The sequence below is a fragment of the Dermacentor albipictus genome, chromosome 1 (assembly GCF_038994185.2).
Source record: "Dermacentor albipictus isolate Rhodes 1998 colony chromosome 1, USDA_Dalb.pri_finalv2, whole genome shotgun sequence".
In the NCBI taxonomy this organism is placed as follows: domain Eukaryota; kingdom Metazoa; phylum Arthropoda; class Arachnida; order Ixodida; family Ixodidae; genus Dermacentor; species Dermacentor albipictus.
In genome coordinates this window covers 61,499,310-61,518,989 of record NC_091821.1, presented here as the reverse complement: position 1 = coordinate 61,518,989, position 19,680 = coordinate 61,499,310, and the positions used below count along the sequence as shown (strand labels likewise).

Genomic DNA, 19,680 nt, shown 5'->3' with positions numbered 1-19,680 from the left:
TTAACAGGCTGTGTTGGTGAGGTGGTTTAGGCAGGGAATGCCAATTCATGAGGGATGGTCATGGCCACCATGTTCAATGTATGTGCAGCATCAATCAGTTCTCTAGACCGAGTGCACTAATATCATGGCAGGCCAGCACTTCGTCGCATGATATATTTTCAAACCTCGCATGCTTTCTTTGGGGCTCTGAGAAAATTAATGAAGCATGAAACTAAAATCGGCATGTTGCAGTTTTCAATACAACCATCACTGCATTTGTCCATTCTTGAAACAAATTTTATTGTACCAAATGCATACAGAATTGTGGAATATCCGAAGTACATTTTGCTTGTTTTGGTCAAGCAGCTGGCAGAACAAAACCAAAGTTCCAAAGCAGGAAGGTAACACTTCTATTGAAGTACACAACGAGTGCAAAACTTGCCACCAATTAAAAAAAGAAGGGAGCTGCTACACACCATTTCTTGGTTCTTTGACCATTTATTTTCTCTTGTGTGGCTGATGTTTAAAAATCCTTGCTATAGCAAATGCAAAGACATCAAAAATCAACGCACGACAGATATTGGTACTATGGTGTAAAGTAATGAAGATATAATTTTGCATGCACATTATTTCGTCTGAAATAAAGGGATATAGCACAAACGTTGCTCTTCAATCCCAATAAAATATAACTCGTGAGCTACGGATGATCGTTGAGGGCCTCGGATTCTGTAATGTGCAGCTATACTTAAGTACACAAGCATTTTTGGAATCTGCCTCTACCTGGGTGCAGCTTTGTGACCTGGAATGAAAAGCCACAGCCATCGAGATCGAGCTGCTGCAGTGGCGACATCACAGTAAAAGGTAATAGCGAAAAATTAAAACAATAATATGGCCATGGAACTTGCAACAAATCAGACAGGTCACCTGAAGCTTCTATTTCCAATTTTTCTGGTGTTGCATAGAAGGGCAAAAATCTTGAAAAGTGATAGTGTACGACTTTCATGCATAAACAATTGTGCATATCTACTTTTTTTTAACAATGCAGATATTTAGCAAAAAGTTTTGAGCACGGAGAGCCCGGCATTTTTGCAAAGGAGTTTCTAGGTGAGGTGGACACACTATGCTGCTAATAATGCGAGTTTCAGAAAATTAATTTTGAAAAATTCAGTCGCTTCTTTATTAGTAACTTGACGGCAGCCTTCTAAATGGCATATTTGGAGGCAGTCGCATGTGAACGCACAACCTTTCTTTTTCTAAATCTCGAAAATTGCACTTATTTTGAGATATTCATTATAATCAAAACTTGGTGCATCCTCCTCCACATCAGGCGGCAGTGCCCTGTCAAGAAGTGTGGGACAAAGCTTAAATGATAGCCTGACATGGCACACTGACGCACATGCTTGCCAGGCAAAGTGTGTCGTATCAGCAGCTACAATGACTGGCCAAGATGTTTCCATCTGATGAGATAGCGGGACCTTCTTTTCTGCACTCCCAGCACACTCAGTTCCAATATTACCTCGATTTACCAGTGAAATTCAATGATGAATATCTTGAATTAGGTGCAACTTTCAAGATTTGTAAGAAATGAGAGTGCATTAGAGGAATTCCTCTGCAAGAATGCCACATTTTCCGCGCTCATAACTTGAAAACAAGAAAATCTGTATGGTAATAAAAGACACCCTATACGTATACAGTGTGTATTGGCGCATTTCATGCAACCAATATTCAAGCACCTTCTGTCTACAAAGAATTCATAAAGCAAATTTATGCATTAATACTTGAATCAGTTACGAGCACTGGAAATGCAAACACTGTTACGAACCCTGGTCACATGCCAGGCATTGTGTTGCTGCTCTCTGCGTAGGGCCTATGAATAAAAACCACCTTCAACATCGCACAGTAAGCTACTAATTGCTATGTATAGGAAGACTTACAGTTCTTCAAATGCAATTATGACCTAGACATTCTAAAGCTTTTCTAATAATGTACTTTTAGTGAACAAGTCCCCAAAACTTGGAACAACTCTGAAGCTATAATGCCATTATTATCTGAAAGATGCACTACACATTTTTTTAACGCAGTAAGGAAACATTCATAATCGACAATGCCACCATACACATGAGAGTCGTATAATATTGCACTGCGTGCAGCAAGGATAGCACAATCTCGCACAAAAGATTAGTCTCTCCCGCAGCCTTTGAGGCCCCCTTTATTATGTCTCGCTTATGATGCCGTAACATAGTACGAAACCATGATGACGTAACTTATGATCGTGAGTTACTCTTGAAAGAAAGCTTGTGCACACATGCATATTCCTGCATTGTAACTCTGGAGTGCACTTACAGTAAGGACACTGTGAAAAGAAGAAAAATAAGGCCAACAGCAAGAACCTGGCAGTGCAGTGCTATTTGCACCTTCTCGGCTGTTGTCGGTTTAAGTCACCTTTGCTGCAGCAGAGTCGTGTTATGCGGCGAAGCATATTTATCATCATGCAGTGAAGCATATCTGAAGTTAAAGGAGACACTGTCACGGGGCCCCTGCGGGTGCTTATGGTTACCCGACACTAGCTTAAGTACCTATACTGTGACCTCTTCATGCATTTGGACAACACCAATCGCCATGTGAAAACCTCTGTGTTCACTGCTAATCTCGCCAAGAGCCTAAATTGTTCGAAACTACAAATTTCACCAAGTGGCAAACTTGGCAATGCTTCTGGAACCTCATTCTAAAGTACTTTAATACTACCAGGATGCTTCAATGTCAAACTGGATTAACAACCTGGGATGAAATTGCGCCAGCTTCTAACTTTCTGAATGTTTGCTTCACCTCCTACATCAGTGAGTAGGCAGTGTTCAATTGGCGCTCCCGCTTCACCAAGCAGACGACCGCTGACGAAAGCACAGTGAAGGCGAATAGTGAGAGCGCAAGCAAACATTCAGAATGCGAGATCTCGCCCTTGGATTTAGAGAAAGGAAGGGTAATTTCATCACCAAGGAACCGAAGTATGCATTCAACAACAAAAGCTTCTGAACGGGCCACTTCCACATCAGCACTGTGGAAAGACTCTGATGAGCTTATCAACCAGCAGAAATTTTCACTCGTGGCAGAAATTTTCACTACCACAATCGCAGGTTTAAAGATATTTGCATGATGACATTTTGGTCCAAAAAGAAGATCCGTTTGAGCGATGGTGTAAGCGTGGTGCCCACTGTTGGCTCGGCTTGCGAAGAGCGACCTGCTGATACCAGACACTTAAGCAGCTCTTCTTGATGTCTGAATCGATGGTGACATGCACTAGGTGTCATTGCTCTTCGAACATGTTGAGCTGTTGTCCTTGCTTCATGAAACATTAAGTAACTACAATTATGACATTGTCAAACAAAAGTGTTGTATTAGAGAATTTTGTAAACCACGAAACAATATCCCTGTACATTATTTGCTATGCAGTCTATGTAGTATAACTATTTTGCACCTCTGGTTGGTGAAAACCAGAGGTGCAAATGGATTTTTGCAATACCAATAGTATTCATATTCGAAAAATATTCGCTTTGCACTTAGGTTTCATTATTCGAATTAGCTTTGAAATTAAAAAATTGATATTTCCACACCCATAGTTTTTACTCAAATACCTGGAGCATAAGTCATTTGAGGACGTAACTTCAGGAATAGCAACAGTATGCCACCAAAGAGTCAACACAATTCAAATTTTTTTTACATTCTTTTGCAATTGTTTCCTAATGTACATTCATTAAAACCATCTTAAGCCTCAATAATTGACTAAACTAAGCTTTGATAACAGCTGCATGCTTGGAACGAACGGTGCATGTTCCAGCCACTCTAGGGTAGCAGTTTAGGGTAAAAAATATCTGTTACTTAGGAATGCCACTTGGTGACCTTGTGCAGAGAAACCCCAGCTGGACTTTGCCATCTGAAGCTGCTGCGCATAATGGCTAATCACTGGCTTCTTTGGTCTTCTCGATGGCATCTACTTGCTTGAGAAGCTCGACCTCAATGACGTCTGACCACTGGCAGCACATATTTCTGTTTATCACAGATAAAAATTGCCTATGAGCTCTTATTTCGCCCAAAACACAGACTTTTGCCACATTTAAGAAAGCGGCACTCTCCAAGTCAGTGTGGTCAGCATGTCTGGCATGCACTTTCATCTCCTGCGTCAGAGTGGAGTTACTATCCTAAATTAATGTGCTACAGAGATGACAGAGAGGTTGGCAAAGAAGTTATGTGCCCAGACAGAAAGAATGATAATATTTATGTCTACTGCAATTCAAAGCCATCTATTTGAGCACCTTGCACCACCAGAGAAATCCTAATGGCTTCCTTTTCTTCCATCTCATAATGTGGGCGGTAACACCCCATTAAATGGTCCCTAAGATGGTTTTTGTCAACCCTGAGGAAATCTCTCACAGAAAACTTGTACTAGACAGTCTTGATAAGTGTTGTCAGATTACCTTTCAATGTGTCCTTTATCATCACTGTGGTGATCGTAATTTCAATTCATGTGCAGCACTCACACAGTGTGCGCTCCTTGCAGACATCTGTAACTAGTGGCAGTTTACCAGCATACTTGAAGGGAGGAAAAAAGAGCATGGCCACACCAACCACATCACAGCATGTGCATACATCAGATGACATTGTGGAACCTAATTCTGTCAGCAGGAAATGCATGGCTGCTGTCGCTATTTCGAGTGCAAATATTTGTCCCACGGGTACAGAGAAGTCATTATGGCAACCACATAATCCAGGCAGCTTAGTGCTGGGCAACTGCAATATTTATGAAGCAGCACACTGCATTCAAAGCCAGGCACTGTCACACTTGTCTGGGAAAATCGGTGCTTGTATACACAGGGGCTGGACCATTTCAAACCACAGTCACATTGGAACTCTGTCCACTCTCGTAGGGTGCATTTTCTGTGTAGTGACTGCCACTGCAGGAATAATTTTCTTCGAACTGCACAAACAGAAAATTGTAGCACTGTGCTCTGCAGTGCTTGGTGCAAAGGCAGAACAGCCATGAGCCTTCTCCCATCCACAATTCAGAAATCCGCCAATACATAGATGGCTTACAGTGGCATCTCTACAGGCAGCACACACCACCTATATGCTGCCACTTAGATTGCAACACACTGAGGGTCTCCATGCCTTTATGTAAATGCTCAAATATACTACAGGACAGGATCTTTAGGGAATAAAGGTTGTTTCACGGTCCTCATATCTATGCTATGACAAAGCCAACTCCAACTGCACAGATAGAAATTGCTGTGGAAAATTAAATTTTACAGTTCCATGTACCATATTTTCCATACTGTACTATAGTCTGCAGGATCTAATTTGGGCTGAAAAGCCCCTCTCATTAAGCACCATGGCAAATTTTAGTTATAGGTACATTGGAAGTTGTAAGATGCCGACAAGGGAGCATTTCCTCAAACAAATATTTCTAATTAGTTCATTATTAAAGGAAATGGAAGAAATTGAAATGTTGCATTTTCACGCTGCCAGGAGGCGAGTGCTAAAAGTGACGGCACTCAACCCCTTTGCCTCCAAGTGATCTTCCTTCTTCATCTTCCCCCATGACGGAGCCAAGGGTTCACGTCACACTCGCATGACGAGCCGTCTTTTCTTTCCTTTTTTTCTTCTCTTCCTTTTTTGCTGTGGGGCACACATCCAGGGATGGCATTTAACATTGGTTGGCTTACGAAAGTCACGTGCCATGGTTGGTGATATTGCAGGCAGCACGTTTTACATAGAGACATTTGTGCATGTAACCTTGACTCTGGCTGAAGCAGGGCTTCGTTGAGACCATGATGGCTTTTGTTTAAAATTTCAGCTGTTTTCCCACTGTGCATAATTTTGATAATTTGGAGACAGGATTGTTAGTGTGTGATCTATGCACTGCACTTGTCGGTTTGCAACTTCCAATCTTGGTGAGACGCCTTTTCATATAACAAAGTGCAACTGAACTTCCTGAAGGCATTTGCCTCCTATGTTCAAGGGAAGCAGCCCACATCCGCATACCTTATTCACAGATGTCAATTCTTTTTTTGCTGCTGCTCCGTATTAAAGATGGGAACCCAAGACTGTGGAAGTAGCGTGGGCTTGGTGGTCTGGAGCTTACCATTGGTTGTCGGATCGTGCCGCTGACTGCATTTTGCAGCGGCTCATGAGTGCCGAGGGGGCCAGGCAGGAGATACGGCAACAATTCAACGAGTAGCAATGAATGTTTACTTCACATTGTTACGGAGTGGTCAACTCTGCAAGTTTCCCGATGGTGAGCGACAGACATGCTAGTTTGCTCAAAAACTGAAGGCTGAAGTCCATTAGCGAAGACATCCTTTATAGTGTTTGGAATACCCTCGCTCAAGAAAAGGAGAGAGAAAACACTCTGCACGCTGGCAGCTGCCGCTCGATACATGCAAGTGTTCAACGAATTTTCTAACCCCCACTGGCTCAGTAGAAGGAAAGGCACTGACATGCGCACACGCACACAACGCTGGCATCTTCCCTGCCGAGGACGCAGAGAAAGAACGAATGCACACACAAAGTTTAATCGTCCCACTTGCTGAAGGGAGACAACACTGTGGAGACTAAGCAGACATCAGGGTGTTGTGCAAGCCGCGGGTAAGCTGGCGAAAATGCCTGCACAAATGATAAGGTCTTATTGCTATTGGGGCCTCCTAGGCGTTTTCCAACGGTTGCAGGCGGCTCGGCATATCTAAAGGGTCCAGCCTTTCGCTGTTGCTTTGGTGGCGCGACACAAATCGTTGACCACACAGGCCAGTCATAACATCAGTTAGACTAGTTCTTGTGCACGCTCAAGGACACTGAGCTTGAACGACGCCATGAATGCTCTGTCTTTTCAGTCCTATTAGAACTGTTCTTGTATTTTCTGAGTACACGAAGTCGATTATAAATCTCTTGTGCATTTTGCAACGTGGCCTTAAATATCCAAGCACTGAAACGCAGCCACATGATCAGAGTAAGCAGCATTCACTTGCATATCGCGAGTTGCCAGAATAAATTGAAAATATTGTGCTGCGACTATCATTACTGCATCATGAAGCAACCAGAAATGACAGTACCATGCTTCACAATGAGACTTTCATTTCTCCCCTGGTGCGCTTGTACTTCTCTGGTCCCCTTTCCACTGTGTAGAGCTCCCAGAAAAGCTTTTCTCAGGACAGGGGACCATACTGTGCGCTCAACCAGGTGGCACCCATCACCACAACATTGCCCCAATCAGTCTCACCTTGTCATCTCTCGTCCTGTCCAGTGACGTTCTTCACATTTCAAGGATGAAGGTTTAGCACTGTGCTTCCGATGACTCTTTAGAGCTCTGGGACAGTGCTTCCGCTGCCAGGGATAATGCTACAGAACAGCGAGTCCACTGACGCAGGTACGCGATGTTTGAAGAGACAAAGACAAAACCTTGTGCAGGCTGTCCGACATGCATATACATCTTTTTCTGCGCCTCTTTCTAAGCAACAATGCTTTGACTGGTGAACAGGAAGGCAGCCTTTGTTTCTTTTTTTCATTATCGTTTCTCAGTTTTACAAGGCCATAAAAAAAATAAGGAAAACAGAAAAGATTGCGAACCAGCCCTGCAATTTTCTTGTATTGGAAACGAATATGTGCGAACAGAGGATGCCAAATGAAATGAACAGCCAGGTGCAACAACAAGTGACATCATTCAGGTGGTGCAGGCGGTTTGGGAGGCCCATAAAATGCCTTAATAATGGGATTTATTTGAGCGTGAACATGGTGAGAAGGCTGCTTCTGCCTTGCAGTGGTGTAAAGACTGCTGCATGTCTGGAGGTTAAATGCTCATCATTCTATCATACATGGAAGTATTCCGACTATTTAGTGGAGGCATGGGAAAGCCACTCAAGCCTACATTAGCAAAATGTGTGGTACTGATTACAGCGAACGCACTCCCTCCATGTTCATGCAACCGAATGTAAACATACTGAAAGCTGAGGTGTGCCTGACGAGTGTAGCATTGTGATGCTTGCCAACAGCCCATAGGACAGGAAAGGCAAATCCCTGTGCACGCATAGTGAATTCGTCACTACTGTGCATGCTCATTTCGGCAAACTGGCATAACAGATGTATTGCGAGTGCAATATGTGACTGTAAAGCATGTGGCGCGTCTTTGTCACCATAGCTTGAGCTTGGTGAGAATCAAGTGGTTTGATAAATGTACAACAGAGTCAGCAATGGTGGGACAGTTCTTAGAAACTTTACAGCATGCCCGTCTGCCTCTACAATGTAAAAAAAAAAATTGGCTTTGGTCCAAGAGCCAGATCTTTCTGATCGGGCAACATTCATGCACCAGCTTTGTCAGTTTTTTTATGCTCCCAATACTTGTGCTGAGGTTGTGAGAAAGGCCTGGAGAGAGTATACAATTAGAGAATCATGTACCTCTTACATTGTGGATGTCCTGGAATTGTGCTAACGCATGAACACCACCACGTCTCAAAATGATCGAATGCGACATATTAAAGGCACAAGCACTGTTACCTTATATGCCCTTGGTATGCAGAACCCCAGCACCTTCACCACTTCTAAGGAACCGCTTTATTCTTGCCGAGCTAGAGCTATGGCGAGGAAGAAGCGACACACTACGTACGGATGAGGAAGATGAAGGAAAGCCACATTGCGCTCACAATATCGCTAACGTGGTAGTTTCCCAAAGGAAGCGGTCACACCACTGCGTATAAAGTGTATGCACAGGGATACTCATGTCTTCCCTGTCCAAGGGATTGGTGGCAAGCACCACAGAGCAGCACTGGTCAGGTGCATTCCAGTTAAATTCTTAAGAATTGAGAAAAGGCCGATTCCACACAAAGCAACGACCTGACACCCTTGCCAACAAATATGTTGAACTGGCATTGAGTTTCAGGTATTTGCGGCCACACATAGGTAAACCAATGGGCAAGGTTCTGACTGGTGTTGTAGAAGTCGCGGGGCGCTTTTTTCGTTGCGACGATAGATCGGATTCATTTACAAGTACTGCTCCAGGAGGGCACATGTAACCGGCAAACAGAGGCCTCAGGAGAGCATTAGATTATAATCAAGGAGGCGGCAGGGTACCCAAAGGGTAGCGGAGGGATCGAAACTGGAAGCAGGTTATGTTGCCCCAACCCACGGACCACCCTGACTCCTGCTTTTTTGTCTGCGAAAGCGGACAGCTGATCTTAAAATGCGTCAGTAAATTCGGGAAGTACGACTTACACACAGCCTACGGGCATTATAGATATACTACTAGCACGCGCAGGCCTCGGCGAGCCCCAACCCATGGACCAGTCCGGGTTCTAGCTCTGGTGTCCCCGTTACCGATTTCGTGTCCTGGAGACGCCGCTAATAATATGAAATAGTGACACGTTGTTACTAGTAAAAAAACACGATTTAAGCCGCTAACGCTACGTTCAGCACTGCCGCGCCCAACAACTTCTGCAACGCCTGTGAGAACTTCGCCAATCAATGGTTGTTCTTGGCAATACTTCGAACTTGTGAATTTTGTGTACCGTTCATGCTTAACTTTGTAGTGCACTGTGGCTTAATGAAGCACTACGCTTGCGTGTAGCATACGTACACATCTTACCTGATAGACGGTGAACGGGGTCTTGTACATATATCCGCTGAAGAAGAAAAGACTACACTTTCACATGTGTTAAAACACATGCCAAACTTGAAAAAAACAGACGTACAATGAACCTCCACACGTTAAAATAGCAAAAGAATCACTTAAAAGGCGAAAACTATTGAAAACTTTGCAAGCGCCACGGCATGCGCAAATCCGCCATTGCTGCTGATATTGATGTTGATGAGGCTGTCCCCTTGCGATCGAGTCGGCAAGCGCGCGTTTCTTTATTCTATGGAAGCGCAATTGGCGCAATGTAGCCAAAATAAGTAATTATAAAAAACTGCATCAACTCCAAATACACACACGCAAAAGAAAATAGTCGGGATTCTCTATAGCGACGTTTCCAACCCCTTGACTGATATTTCATACAGCTCGTTGCATTAATTAAAATACCTGCAGTGCATTGTTTTCATAACGCGCAAAAAAAAAAAAATGTGCGCTTAAGTTTACCCGCACAAACACGCGGCGCAAATTCGTAGAACGCCACCAGTGCAGCCCCCACCGTCCAAGAATATATATAAAAAACTAGTCAATAATAATAGCATATAATTATAACGTGAGCGTCGGTGCAATCAATGGAGAATTCGATTTTATTTGTTATAGAAAATCAAATGCAATGCAGTAAACAATGGATAGAATTCAGCATACGGCTTCCTGGAGTCTAAAAAAAAATCTGCCTTGAAACTTGACATGGTGACGACGCAAATTGTGGGTATACAATTGAAAATAATTGCTATAATGTGTTCGCGTATGAGTAAGCTTCTCAAAAGGAGTTTCAAGTGTTTCCATGGTATGGCAAGCTTATATCTTGATTCATAAAGTTTTTTTTTTTTATTCATATTGGTCAATTATGTTTAAAAAGAGAATTGCAAATTTCAATGGTTTTGTTTTTTACCGGGGGAACACAGAGTTGAGCCACTGTTTTGAAACAAACTTTTATTTAAAGGCAGTTACAAGTAACGCCGACACCCTCACTCATGACAAAACAACTTTCACTTGCTGTGTCCAGACACTTGGTTCAAGTTGCATGTAATGCTTCATCTCCAAGCTTTGCGTGGTTTCTTAAAGGCATTGTGAAATCTACACGGTGTTTTTATTTTACACCTCCTCATCTCACAGCACAAGATCTGAAATGCGTGATTAAGAAGAATCAGGCCAGCACATATTCACAGAAACGAACTCTTCACAGTGCAGTTGACAAGTGCAAAAATTACAGCAGAAACTGTCAGTCACATGATATGAGCAAAACATAACTGTTCTTTTTGCGGGAAAGCCTCAGTCCCATGCCGACATTAACCCATATGGTGGTCATCACTGGCAATGTTTGAAAGATTTTCATAAATTAGAGACTGAATGTCTGGAGTGTTTATCATAAGGGAAGTAGAAACTCACACGTCTTCTAAACAGCACTTTGCAGTGCTAAATGTATGTTGGCTATTGATAGTAATAAATAGTATGACTGTTACAACTGTTAAACAAGACAAAAGCTCACAGGAATATGAAGGCTTGAAGTGATAAACAGTGTTTGGAGGGGGAATGTAGCTGTAATGAACCTTTTGACAAAGATTTGTCTTCGTCAGTGCTGCAATTAAGTTCTGCACAGCAATCTTTATGCACGCTTAGCTCACTTTCCCACACCGTCAATGTAGGATGAAGAGGAGAATAAGATAGTGCGTACAATGAAGTTGAAGTGTAGAAAAGAAATGGGGAGACAGTGAAAGAGAAGGTAGGAGCATTGTTGTAGATTATTCTTCCAAGGTTGCTCTTCCAAAAGAAAAAAAGAAAAAATATTAAATGTGTAAGGAAGCGTTGCCAATTATTATTCTGCCACCATAAGCACCATAAAGGATGCAATATAAAACTGATCTGATATGTAGAGTGGCCTAAAGCTTTCTGCATAGTTTTTACTATCATTATGACACTGTCTGCTGCAGCCAAATATGCAGAAGTTTTCATTGAGTGCACATGACCAGAGCAACTTATCCAGACTGCACACAACACCACTGCATATACCCTCTATTTTGGTAATCTGAAAAATAAAAGTTTATTCAAATGGGCAATAAAGAACATCAGATGGAACACAACATCTAGATCGAATTATGAGGCATGCCACAGTGCGGGACTCAGTATTATTTTGACCACCTTGGGTTCTGTGATGTGCACTTGAATTCAACTACACGCTTTTTTTTTTTTTTTTTCATTTCACCACCACTGAAATGCAGCCACCTTTGCTGGGATTGAACCCGCAGGCTTGAGCTCAGCAGTGCAACAACATGACTACTGCGCTACTGAGTGTTTACACAAATTTATAAGTAGCAAAACACATTGGAGGCTTTTGCACACTGAAACACTACACACCGTCCAATGCGCTTCCTATGTACAGACATACTTACCAGCGGCTCATATGACAAGCATGGAGGCGTGCTCTAACACACTACAATCCAACAGCTGCCACATACCAGAGATAACCACTGGGTCTGTACCTATTTTCACAGAACACTTACCAGCAGCTCATACAACAAGCATGGAGGCATCTCTCGTGCTCTAACACACATACCATCCAGCTGTGACATATGGCTGCACACCACAGACAAAAACAGACGGGCTAATCATCAGAGACCACATGTCATGATTTGTTTATATGCGAGCCCTCAACCTGCTTCTATAAGGCATGACAGCACAGCACTACTGCACCACTTCTCTCTTCCTAACTGCACTGGAGGCTTGTTACCAGTAATCGTGCCCTGCTGACGTGGTTATCTCTTCAGTTTCTATGTTGCTGTCCCTAAGCTGTTATTTAAGGACTTCCTTTTGAGCTTCAGTGGGCCTTGAAAGGCTAGATGATGGCTGCGACAATCTAGGGTTTTTTGTAGAGTGAAATCTTAACAGGTGCACAACTTTTTTGTTGGCTGGTTCATATGAATGGTCTGGCATCTTTCTTTTTGGGTCACTTTCACTTTCCACAAGCATGAAAACTGGCTAAAACAAATTGTTTGCCTTCTCAGCCACACCCTCAGAGACTTCACCATCTGATATTGCCTGTCTGACTGAGTCCATTTTTGCTCTTAAGAGTGTTGAGCTTGACACTGCTTTGGCTGCTTCCAGCTTTGTTATACTCCGTACAATGTGCAATGCCCGACTTGCCTCACATGCTTCTTTGGGTGAGCTCTCATGGGCCTTGTTGCTGCTAGTTGGATTAGCGATGACCGCACAGTGACTGTGCTTGCACACACACTGCGCATTCCTTGCACCTCAAAGGACAGCAAGCACCATCTTTCACTTTTGACACTTTGTATGAGAGCCCTTTAATAGACTGAGATGGCACAGTCCATATGCCATCTTCATTTATTTTGGCACAAGCTGCCATTTCACTGCCAGACCTGTGGTTCTTCTAAATTGTTCTCCGCTCCTTACCCTTTGCCCCTTTCATCATCTGGCTAGCCCTTTTCATTAAAAAATGATTTGTCAAGTCCATGAGGGCAGAAATTAGTTTGTCACCATGCTTATTCTGTTTTCTCTCCAGCATAGTACGCTTTAACGTCCTGTGCTTGCTCTCAAGGTGCATGTTAGTGTTGACAGCTGCTCTAGTCCTAAAGCGATAGGCCCACTCTTGCGGCCTAACTGCATAGTGGTCTTTGAAGTACTTGAGGAAGTCCCTCAGTTTTTCTTCCTCACTAGAAAGGAATTGCTTAAAATAATCTTCAAATGCCTTTTCCACGAGGAACTCTAAGAGTAGCCACACACTATGGTAAACATGTGGCCTTAGCTGTCTCTCTACACACTCGAGTGTCTTCTTACGCCAATTGTTATCCACATGCCAGGCACAGAGAAGTTTCTGTTTTGCGGCACCCATGACCCTAAACCATGCTTTGTAGAATTGCGAGGCATCATCAGATATCAATGTCTTAGCGGCCACTTTTTTGGCCATGGCCGACTCCAGATATTTGAAGAATGCTGTCAAAGTTTGCTCGTTCATGTGGTTGCAGATGAAATAAGCTATAGCTACAACTGATGCTACTTTATCTAGCACCAGAAGCGTGGTCAGGTCAAACAGGTACTCTATAGTACCATGTGTGGAGTCAAGACATACAGTCCCTGCAGGGCCCAATTTTTCTAGTAGCTCCTTCTGAGGCTCTGTCATCAGAACAAGAGCAAAGTCTGCTGAAGAAAATGTACCACTTGGGTCCACTGCACCTTGTGCCTTGTACAGGCGGACAAGTGTTTCACCTTTTTCTTTCATCACAAGCACCCACATGTCTACACTGACAGCGTCATTAGTGTGACAACGTTCAGGAGCAGCAATGTTAAACTGCCGTTTGATGTTATGCAGGGTTGAGCACTCTGCCAAGTGCATGGGCCTCAGCTTGGATGCCACAGATGTTCTTATTCGCTTTAGAATGGTTTTCATGGGCACACCCCTTTCTAGGTTCTCTGCTACGCTGGCCTTTTCCTTGTCACTCATTCCCAAGTGCTGAATTTCTGGTTTATGACCATAATGGTTTCTTTGATACCTGACTTTTATGGTGGTGCTTTCAGGTGTCGGACTCTGAGTGTTGTCCATTGTGATGGTAATAAATGAAAGACATATCTTACCAGACCTACAGCTCCCCTGACTTTTCTCCCGACGGTCACTATGACCTTCCCTTTTCCTTGCCTCGCCTGATCTATTACAGTAATAGTGGATCCTTGTCTCTCCACTGGCCAGCTTTTTGGGGTCCCTGGGCAAAATGAACCAGCAGTTTTGGCTACCCTCTTCTTCTGCTTTCCATTCATGAAATTCTGTAATAAAAGCACAAAATAGCATTTGATGGTGACAAGTACTTTGGGGAGAGAGATGCAAACAAAAATAATCACTTTGAAGGCTTTGGACACGGGCTAACGTAGCATTTATTTTACTCCCTCACCTTCAACTCGACTGTGTCATGAGGTCACCCTTGATATTGCTCAAATTTCTGTTAAAATTGAATTTCAAATATGCAATGCGCAATAACTTCAAAAAATTTATCATATTAGTTTTGTTTTAATAAGAAACAAGTATGAAACTTAAGCATGATCTATGCTCACTCCTTCCTCAATATTGAATCAGACTGTACATTCACAGCAATGCTGTTACGATAAGACAAAGACGAACTGAGAGCACGTGGTGCAAGCTACGCCCCAGAACAGTGTGAATCCCTTCCCTCAGTTTCTTCTTGAAAAGCTCCTTCTTTTCAAGAAGAGCTTGAATTTTTACTGTAGATAGGGGCTTGGCGAGGAAGTGTTCCATGGTCACGCGGTTATGATCTGGCTTGGGCATGCGCCTGGTTCGAAGAGGCAGCATTATGTGTGATTTCAATAAACCAGTTGCTAGTCTGCGTTCGTCCTGTCTTCTTCTACGTTGGTGTCTTTTCCCAAGCGCAGTTTAAGTTCACAAAAAGATGTCTTACCAAGTAGCCTCCTAACACACTCTTCTTAAAGAAAAAAGGATTGCGCGTGCGTCAAATTTGGCTCTATTTTATGAAATCTACAACCAGAGTCCTTCAATTGAAGGATTGTGGTACTACTAAAGAATTTTCCCAAAGTGCGCCGGGAGACCAAGCCGCTGACAGCCGCAATTGCAAGTGTATTGCGGTCGGCACTGAGGCGAATACTGTACCACGCACGCAAGTAGCGCAAAGCAACGTGAGAACGCAGTGCAAATCCCTCCTCTCGTTTAAGAAAAAAAAAAGAAGGGGGGGGGGGGGGGGGAGTAGGGTGCGCGAGCGTCACATTTCGCTCTATTCTATGAAATGTACTACTAAAGAGTTTGCCAACAATACGCTGGGAAACCATCCCGGCGACATCCGCAAATTCAAGTATGGTCCCGGTTCTGCGTCTCTGCCGCATTGCAACGTGCATTGAGGCGAAGACTAGGCCACGCACGCATGTGGCACAGAGCAACGTCAGAACGCAGAACAGCTTACTCCTGTCGCTTAAAAAAAAGAAAAAAAGATGTGCAAACGTCAAATTTCACTCCACTTGCTGGGCAGGAAAGCAGACCATGCCAAACGTATGTCATGTAGCGCATCGCTGGGAGCGCGCACACATGACTATACTATATATAGATAGATAAACAAACAAATTAAATTTAACGAGGATACAAACTTCAACATACCCCAAGGAAATAAATTAGGCACGTGCGCAAAAGATACTCTTCGCGAAACAGATGGAGAAAGAAAAAACAAAGGCCCGCAAGGTATAAACAACTGCTTTTGGAGGCACACTGCGCAACAAGAAATTTAAAAAAGTCCGACATATAATATTGCGTTTAAACGTCATTTGCTTACGATGACTGAGAATAAACTTAATAAAACTGTTCCTCACCCTTATTGTTCCGGAACACAGGTGCACGTAGTCAGCCTCGAAGTTGTGCGCAGCGATCTGGTGCACCGAATACTTCTCCATTGTAGGCAGGGAAGTGCCACATACGTCGCATTTCATCAATTTCTTGACATCCACGGCCATTCTGTGAACGTTCCTGATGTGTTGCAGCATGTTCTTCCTCTGCATGAATAGTTGGCTGCAAAATTCGCAGCGACGATCGTCATCGCCGATGGCAGCTCGATCACAGACGTGCGCCATTCCGAAGCGGAGAGACGGCGTTTAGAAGCACGTGGTTTCTGCGTCATTGCACGCGCTAGGACATGGCTAGGATTGTTGTATATTCCGGCAGTAATACAGGGAAGAAACCTCCCCAATCACGTGACACACTAGGTATTCAGTGGCCTCATAGGGACAGTTGGAAACCAACTTAGGGAACCAACATCCGGGAACGCAGGGTCACGTGGATGCTGCCTTCTATTGTTCACCGGCCTCAGCCGGCCTGCGGGGAAACGCATGTCTCGCAAGGCCCCGTACACTCTCAAGTTCAACTAATGGCCACAGAGGGCGAAAAAATCGACCGCGCGCCGCTGCTAACAAAGCCGACCTAGTAGCATCACCTCGGGATGCATAGAGTTAGTAGAACTCGGGATGCGTTCGTTAGTTCCAACATTTCCCGGTAGAGGCGTCGTAATAAGCGCAATTTTATCTTACAAACTTTCTCTTACAATTACCGAAGCATTTTCTTTTACATAAAAACAGGGCAAAATTATCATTGCTAATTAGATATTGTACTCTTTGTTAGTAAGTTTATTGTTTCTTCGCCATTATGAACGCAAATAGCGTTCAGCATCATCGATCTTTCACGTGACGTCTGGCCTGGATTTAAAATTTTTACCGGTATTTCCGAGTGCACGGCGGCACGGATTCATTCGTTCGTACACTCAAGACTGGTTGCTCCTTTGTTTCTAAAACTAGTTTCTTGCGCTTCTATGTAACTTGGGGTGAAGTTACGTGTTTGCAAGCGGACAAGTAAGCCCTGCAGTTGGGTTTCGGTCGTGAGCCATTCGGAACAGGTCTGCATCGAAACGGGAGCTGGATTTTGCTGCGGCTGACAACGGCAATAACGGTGAGTCGTTTAACACCGCTGCTTCAATCGTTATATAATATCCGTCTCATTACCTTCCAGGCGGGCACAAGTTAACGAACTAGATCCTGCATTACATATGGGCAGTGAGGATCTCAGTTGCTGTTTCCTAAATAAACCTTTACTTGCGAGGCTGTCGTTTGGTTTACACAAACAACCAGGAAAGAAAGAGCGATATCGGAACGCGCGTCTCATTTTTCATGTTATTGTAGCCGTGGTTGTAGGTGACTGAGTAGCCTTATCAATATACATATTAAACTTTTTTTTCGAGTCGGCCGGCAACGTCTTTCGTCCACAAAACCGAATAATCCTTTGGTAAAATGAAGTGAAAGTACAGAATTTAATGTATTAAACAGTTGCAAGCATGATAATTCACCCATATTTCGTACTTGTTGGTTCCAAATGTTCTTGCTGTTCAGATTGGTTTACCGTAGGGCATTTATTTTTGCAGTAGTGAAGCGGTGCATCACGTTCGTGGAGAAAAATAATGCATCAGTTCTAATAGCTTCATGACTTTCATGCATTTGCTTGAGTAACTAGCAGTGTGATCACTTCTAGAGCATAAATGAACCCACAAATGTTCTCATTTGTGATCTTAATAGTACTTGCGCTGTTGACATGCATTGTAGTTAGGCAGACATCAATTTTATGGGCAATAGCAATATTTATTTAACATGCTGCTTAAGCACCCTAGAATAGACAGTGTACATTTGCATGTGTTCTGTAGTCGCAAATCATTACAACATATATGTCACACCTTTTTGCATTTCATATTGCAAAACTTTGCTTTTTCAATTTCTGATTCAGTCAAAATTTCTGTTCCAGACATGCAGTAATGAGGACGGCACCAGTATAAAGCAACACACTCCACGCACTAAACAGAAGCTGCTGCCTGCTACGACAAGGTCATTGTGTGGACATTGGCTACTACTACAAGGTAAACAACATATGGTTCAGAAATAAATATGTTTGATCTATGCTGTATTGGCTTGCTGTTTGCAGCAGATATGAATGTTTGTTCATATTGTGGGGTCTGATGTGGGATATCTTACACCGTGCTCTTGGGACAAAGGAACGACAACACAGTAGTGCAAACAGTCACAAGGGCATTTATTGCACCTTTCATACATCAATGCCTGCTAGCCGAGTTGCTATCCACAGAACATGTTGATGGGCGCGCGACAAATCTAGAAGTCCGACTTACCGCGACCTCGCGAGCGAATATGTTCGCTCCATGCTGGATCCCAACGCCTGGTAGTTCGCGTGTATAGTCACGCGAATCGTGGCGCGTTCGAAGGCGGCCACGCGAGACGGTCTCGCCGAAGCATCGGTCGGCGCGCGGGTCGGCATGTCCGACCCGCTCGCTTCCCGAACCCAAAGAGAGAGCGCCTTGTCTTTCCCGAACGCAAGTAACCGCGCAGCGGCGCGGCGCTCGCGCCATCTCTCGCACCACGCTTGTACCACTCCAACGCCGCGGCCCACGCGGCGACGCCGCACGGAGACGGGGCTATGCGGGAAAACAAGCTATCAGGGGAGGCGCGAGGGTCGCGCATCCCCACAATATATATGGTTCAGTATAATTGGTTCGAACATATAAAACCCACATAAATTTGGCTAATCTGTGCTGTATCTCACGTGTCACCGTTTTGCCCCAACAGAGTCTAAGCCAAGCACATCTTGGTCATCACAGGAGCTCCTATCTGCACCAACAGGAAGGGGCTGGAGCCGAATTTGCAAGGCTTTTACACCAAGAACAAAGAAGCACATGCACAAGAATATGGATGAGATATCAAGTCTGCAAAGGACTGTGTTAAGACTGCAAAGAGCTTCAGCCACCATTCCACCAGCACGGACATTTGGCTGAGTCATCCAAGTAACTCAAAAAGGACTTTCTAGAAATTCTTCGTCTTCAGATGCACCTGCAACATCTGACCAAGCACGGACGACGCTGGCCAAAAGATTGAGTTTCATCAGTTCGTCCTTAATCAGCTTCCAAGCCATGTTAATTCCGTTTGTGCGAAGTGTAATTTTTCTTCTATAAATGCAAGCTTTCTCATTGCCCATTTTTGTTAGAGGTTATTCATCCTCATCCAAATATAAAGGTCAACCTTTATATTTGGATATTTCGCTGATACTTAATACCAGTCACTGTCTAGCAGCCTAACATATCTGTAGCAGTATCTTCTAGTGTATGTTGTCATGCGCAATTACTCTCCTGAAATAGCTGATGCAGCATCGGCATGCGTCTTGCATTAACCTATGCACATGTGCTATGCACCATTTTACTTTTCTTGGTGTTTTTAGCCTTCAATGCTTGCAGAGCAGAGTGGCTTCTCTCTTGAATGCAAGCTTTCTCATTTTCCATATTCCTAGTCTCGTTGATGATTGCTCCTCTTCCTTGATAGCCTGGTTCTTTGTGCAAGCTACAGTGAAGTGATTGATTGCAGAATCTGGTTTTGCTGCCACACTTGGTTGTGGTAACTGTGTTACAGATGTGGGGGCCTGGTCAGTTGCATTGGTAAGCAGTCCCTCGAGGTAAGCATTTGCTCCTGCA

The 19,680-nt window shown here is 43.8% G+C and overlaps 1 protein-coding gene and 2 long non-coding RNA genes across 3 annotated transcripts; 1 reads left to right on the top strand and 2 right to left on the bottom strand.

Annotated features, from left to right (window-relative positions):
- Positions 1 to 1,019: 1,019 nt before the first annotated feature.
- On the bottom strand, positions 1,020 to 9,799 carry LOC139047558 (uncharacterized). The gene is made up of 2 exons (XR_011507214.1): positions 9,599 to 9,799; positions 1,020 to 7,381 (listed from the first exon to the last, which is right to left on the bottom strand). It is a non-coding gene; the product is annotated as an uncharacterized lncRNA (long non-coding RNA).
- Positions 9,800 to 10,556: 757 nt separating this feature from the next.
- LOC139047557 (uncharacterized) lies at positions 10,557 to 16,314 on the bottom strand. The gene is made up of 2 exons (XM_070521391.1): positions 15,983 to 16,314; positions 10,557 to 14,419 (listed from the first exon to the last, which is right to left on the bottom strand). Exon 2 carries the CDS (start codon positions 14,199 to 14,201, stop codon positions 13,032 to 13,034), a length of 1,170 nt encoding a protein of 389 aa, XP_070377492.1. The 5' UTR covers positions 14,202 to 14,419; positions 15,983 to 16,314; the 3' UTR covers positions 10,557 to 13,031.
- A 442-nt stretch (positions 16,315 to 16,756) lies between these two features.
- On the top strand, positions 16,757 to 18,962 carry LOC135918367 (uncharacterized). The gene is made up of 3 exons (XR_010569641.2): positions 16,757 to 17,108; positions 17,952 to 18,063; positions 18,785 to 18,962. It is a non-coding gene; the product is annotated as an uncharacterized lncRNA (long non-coding RNA).
- Positions 18,963 to 19,680: the final 718 nt, after the last annotated feature.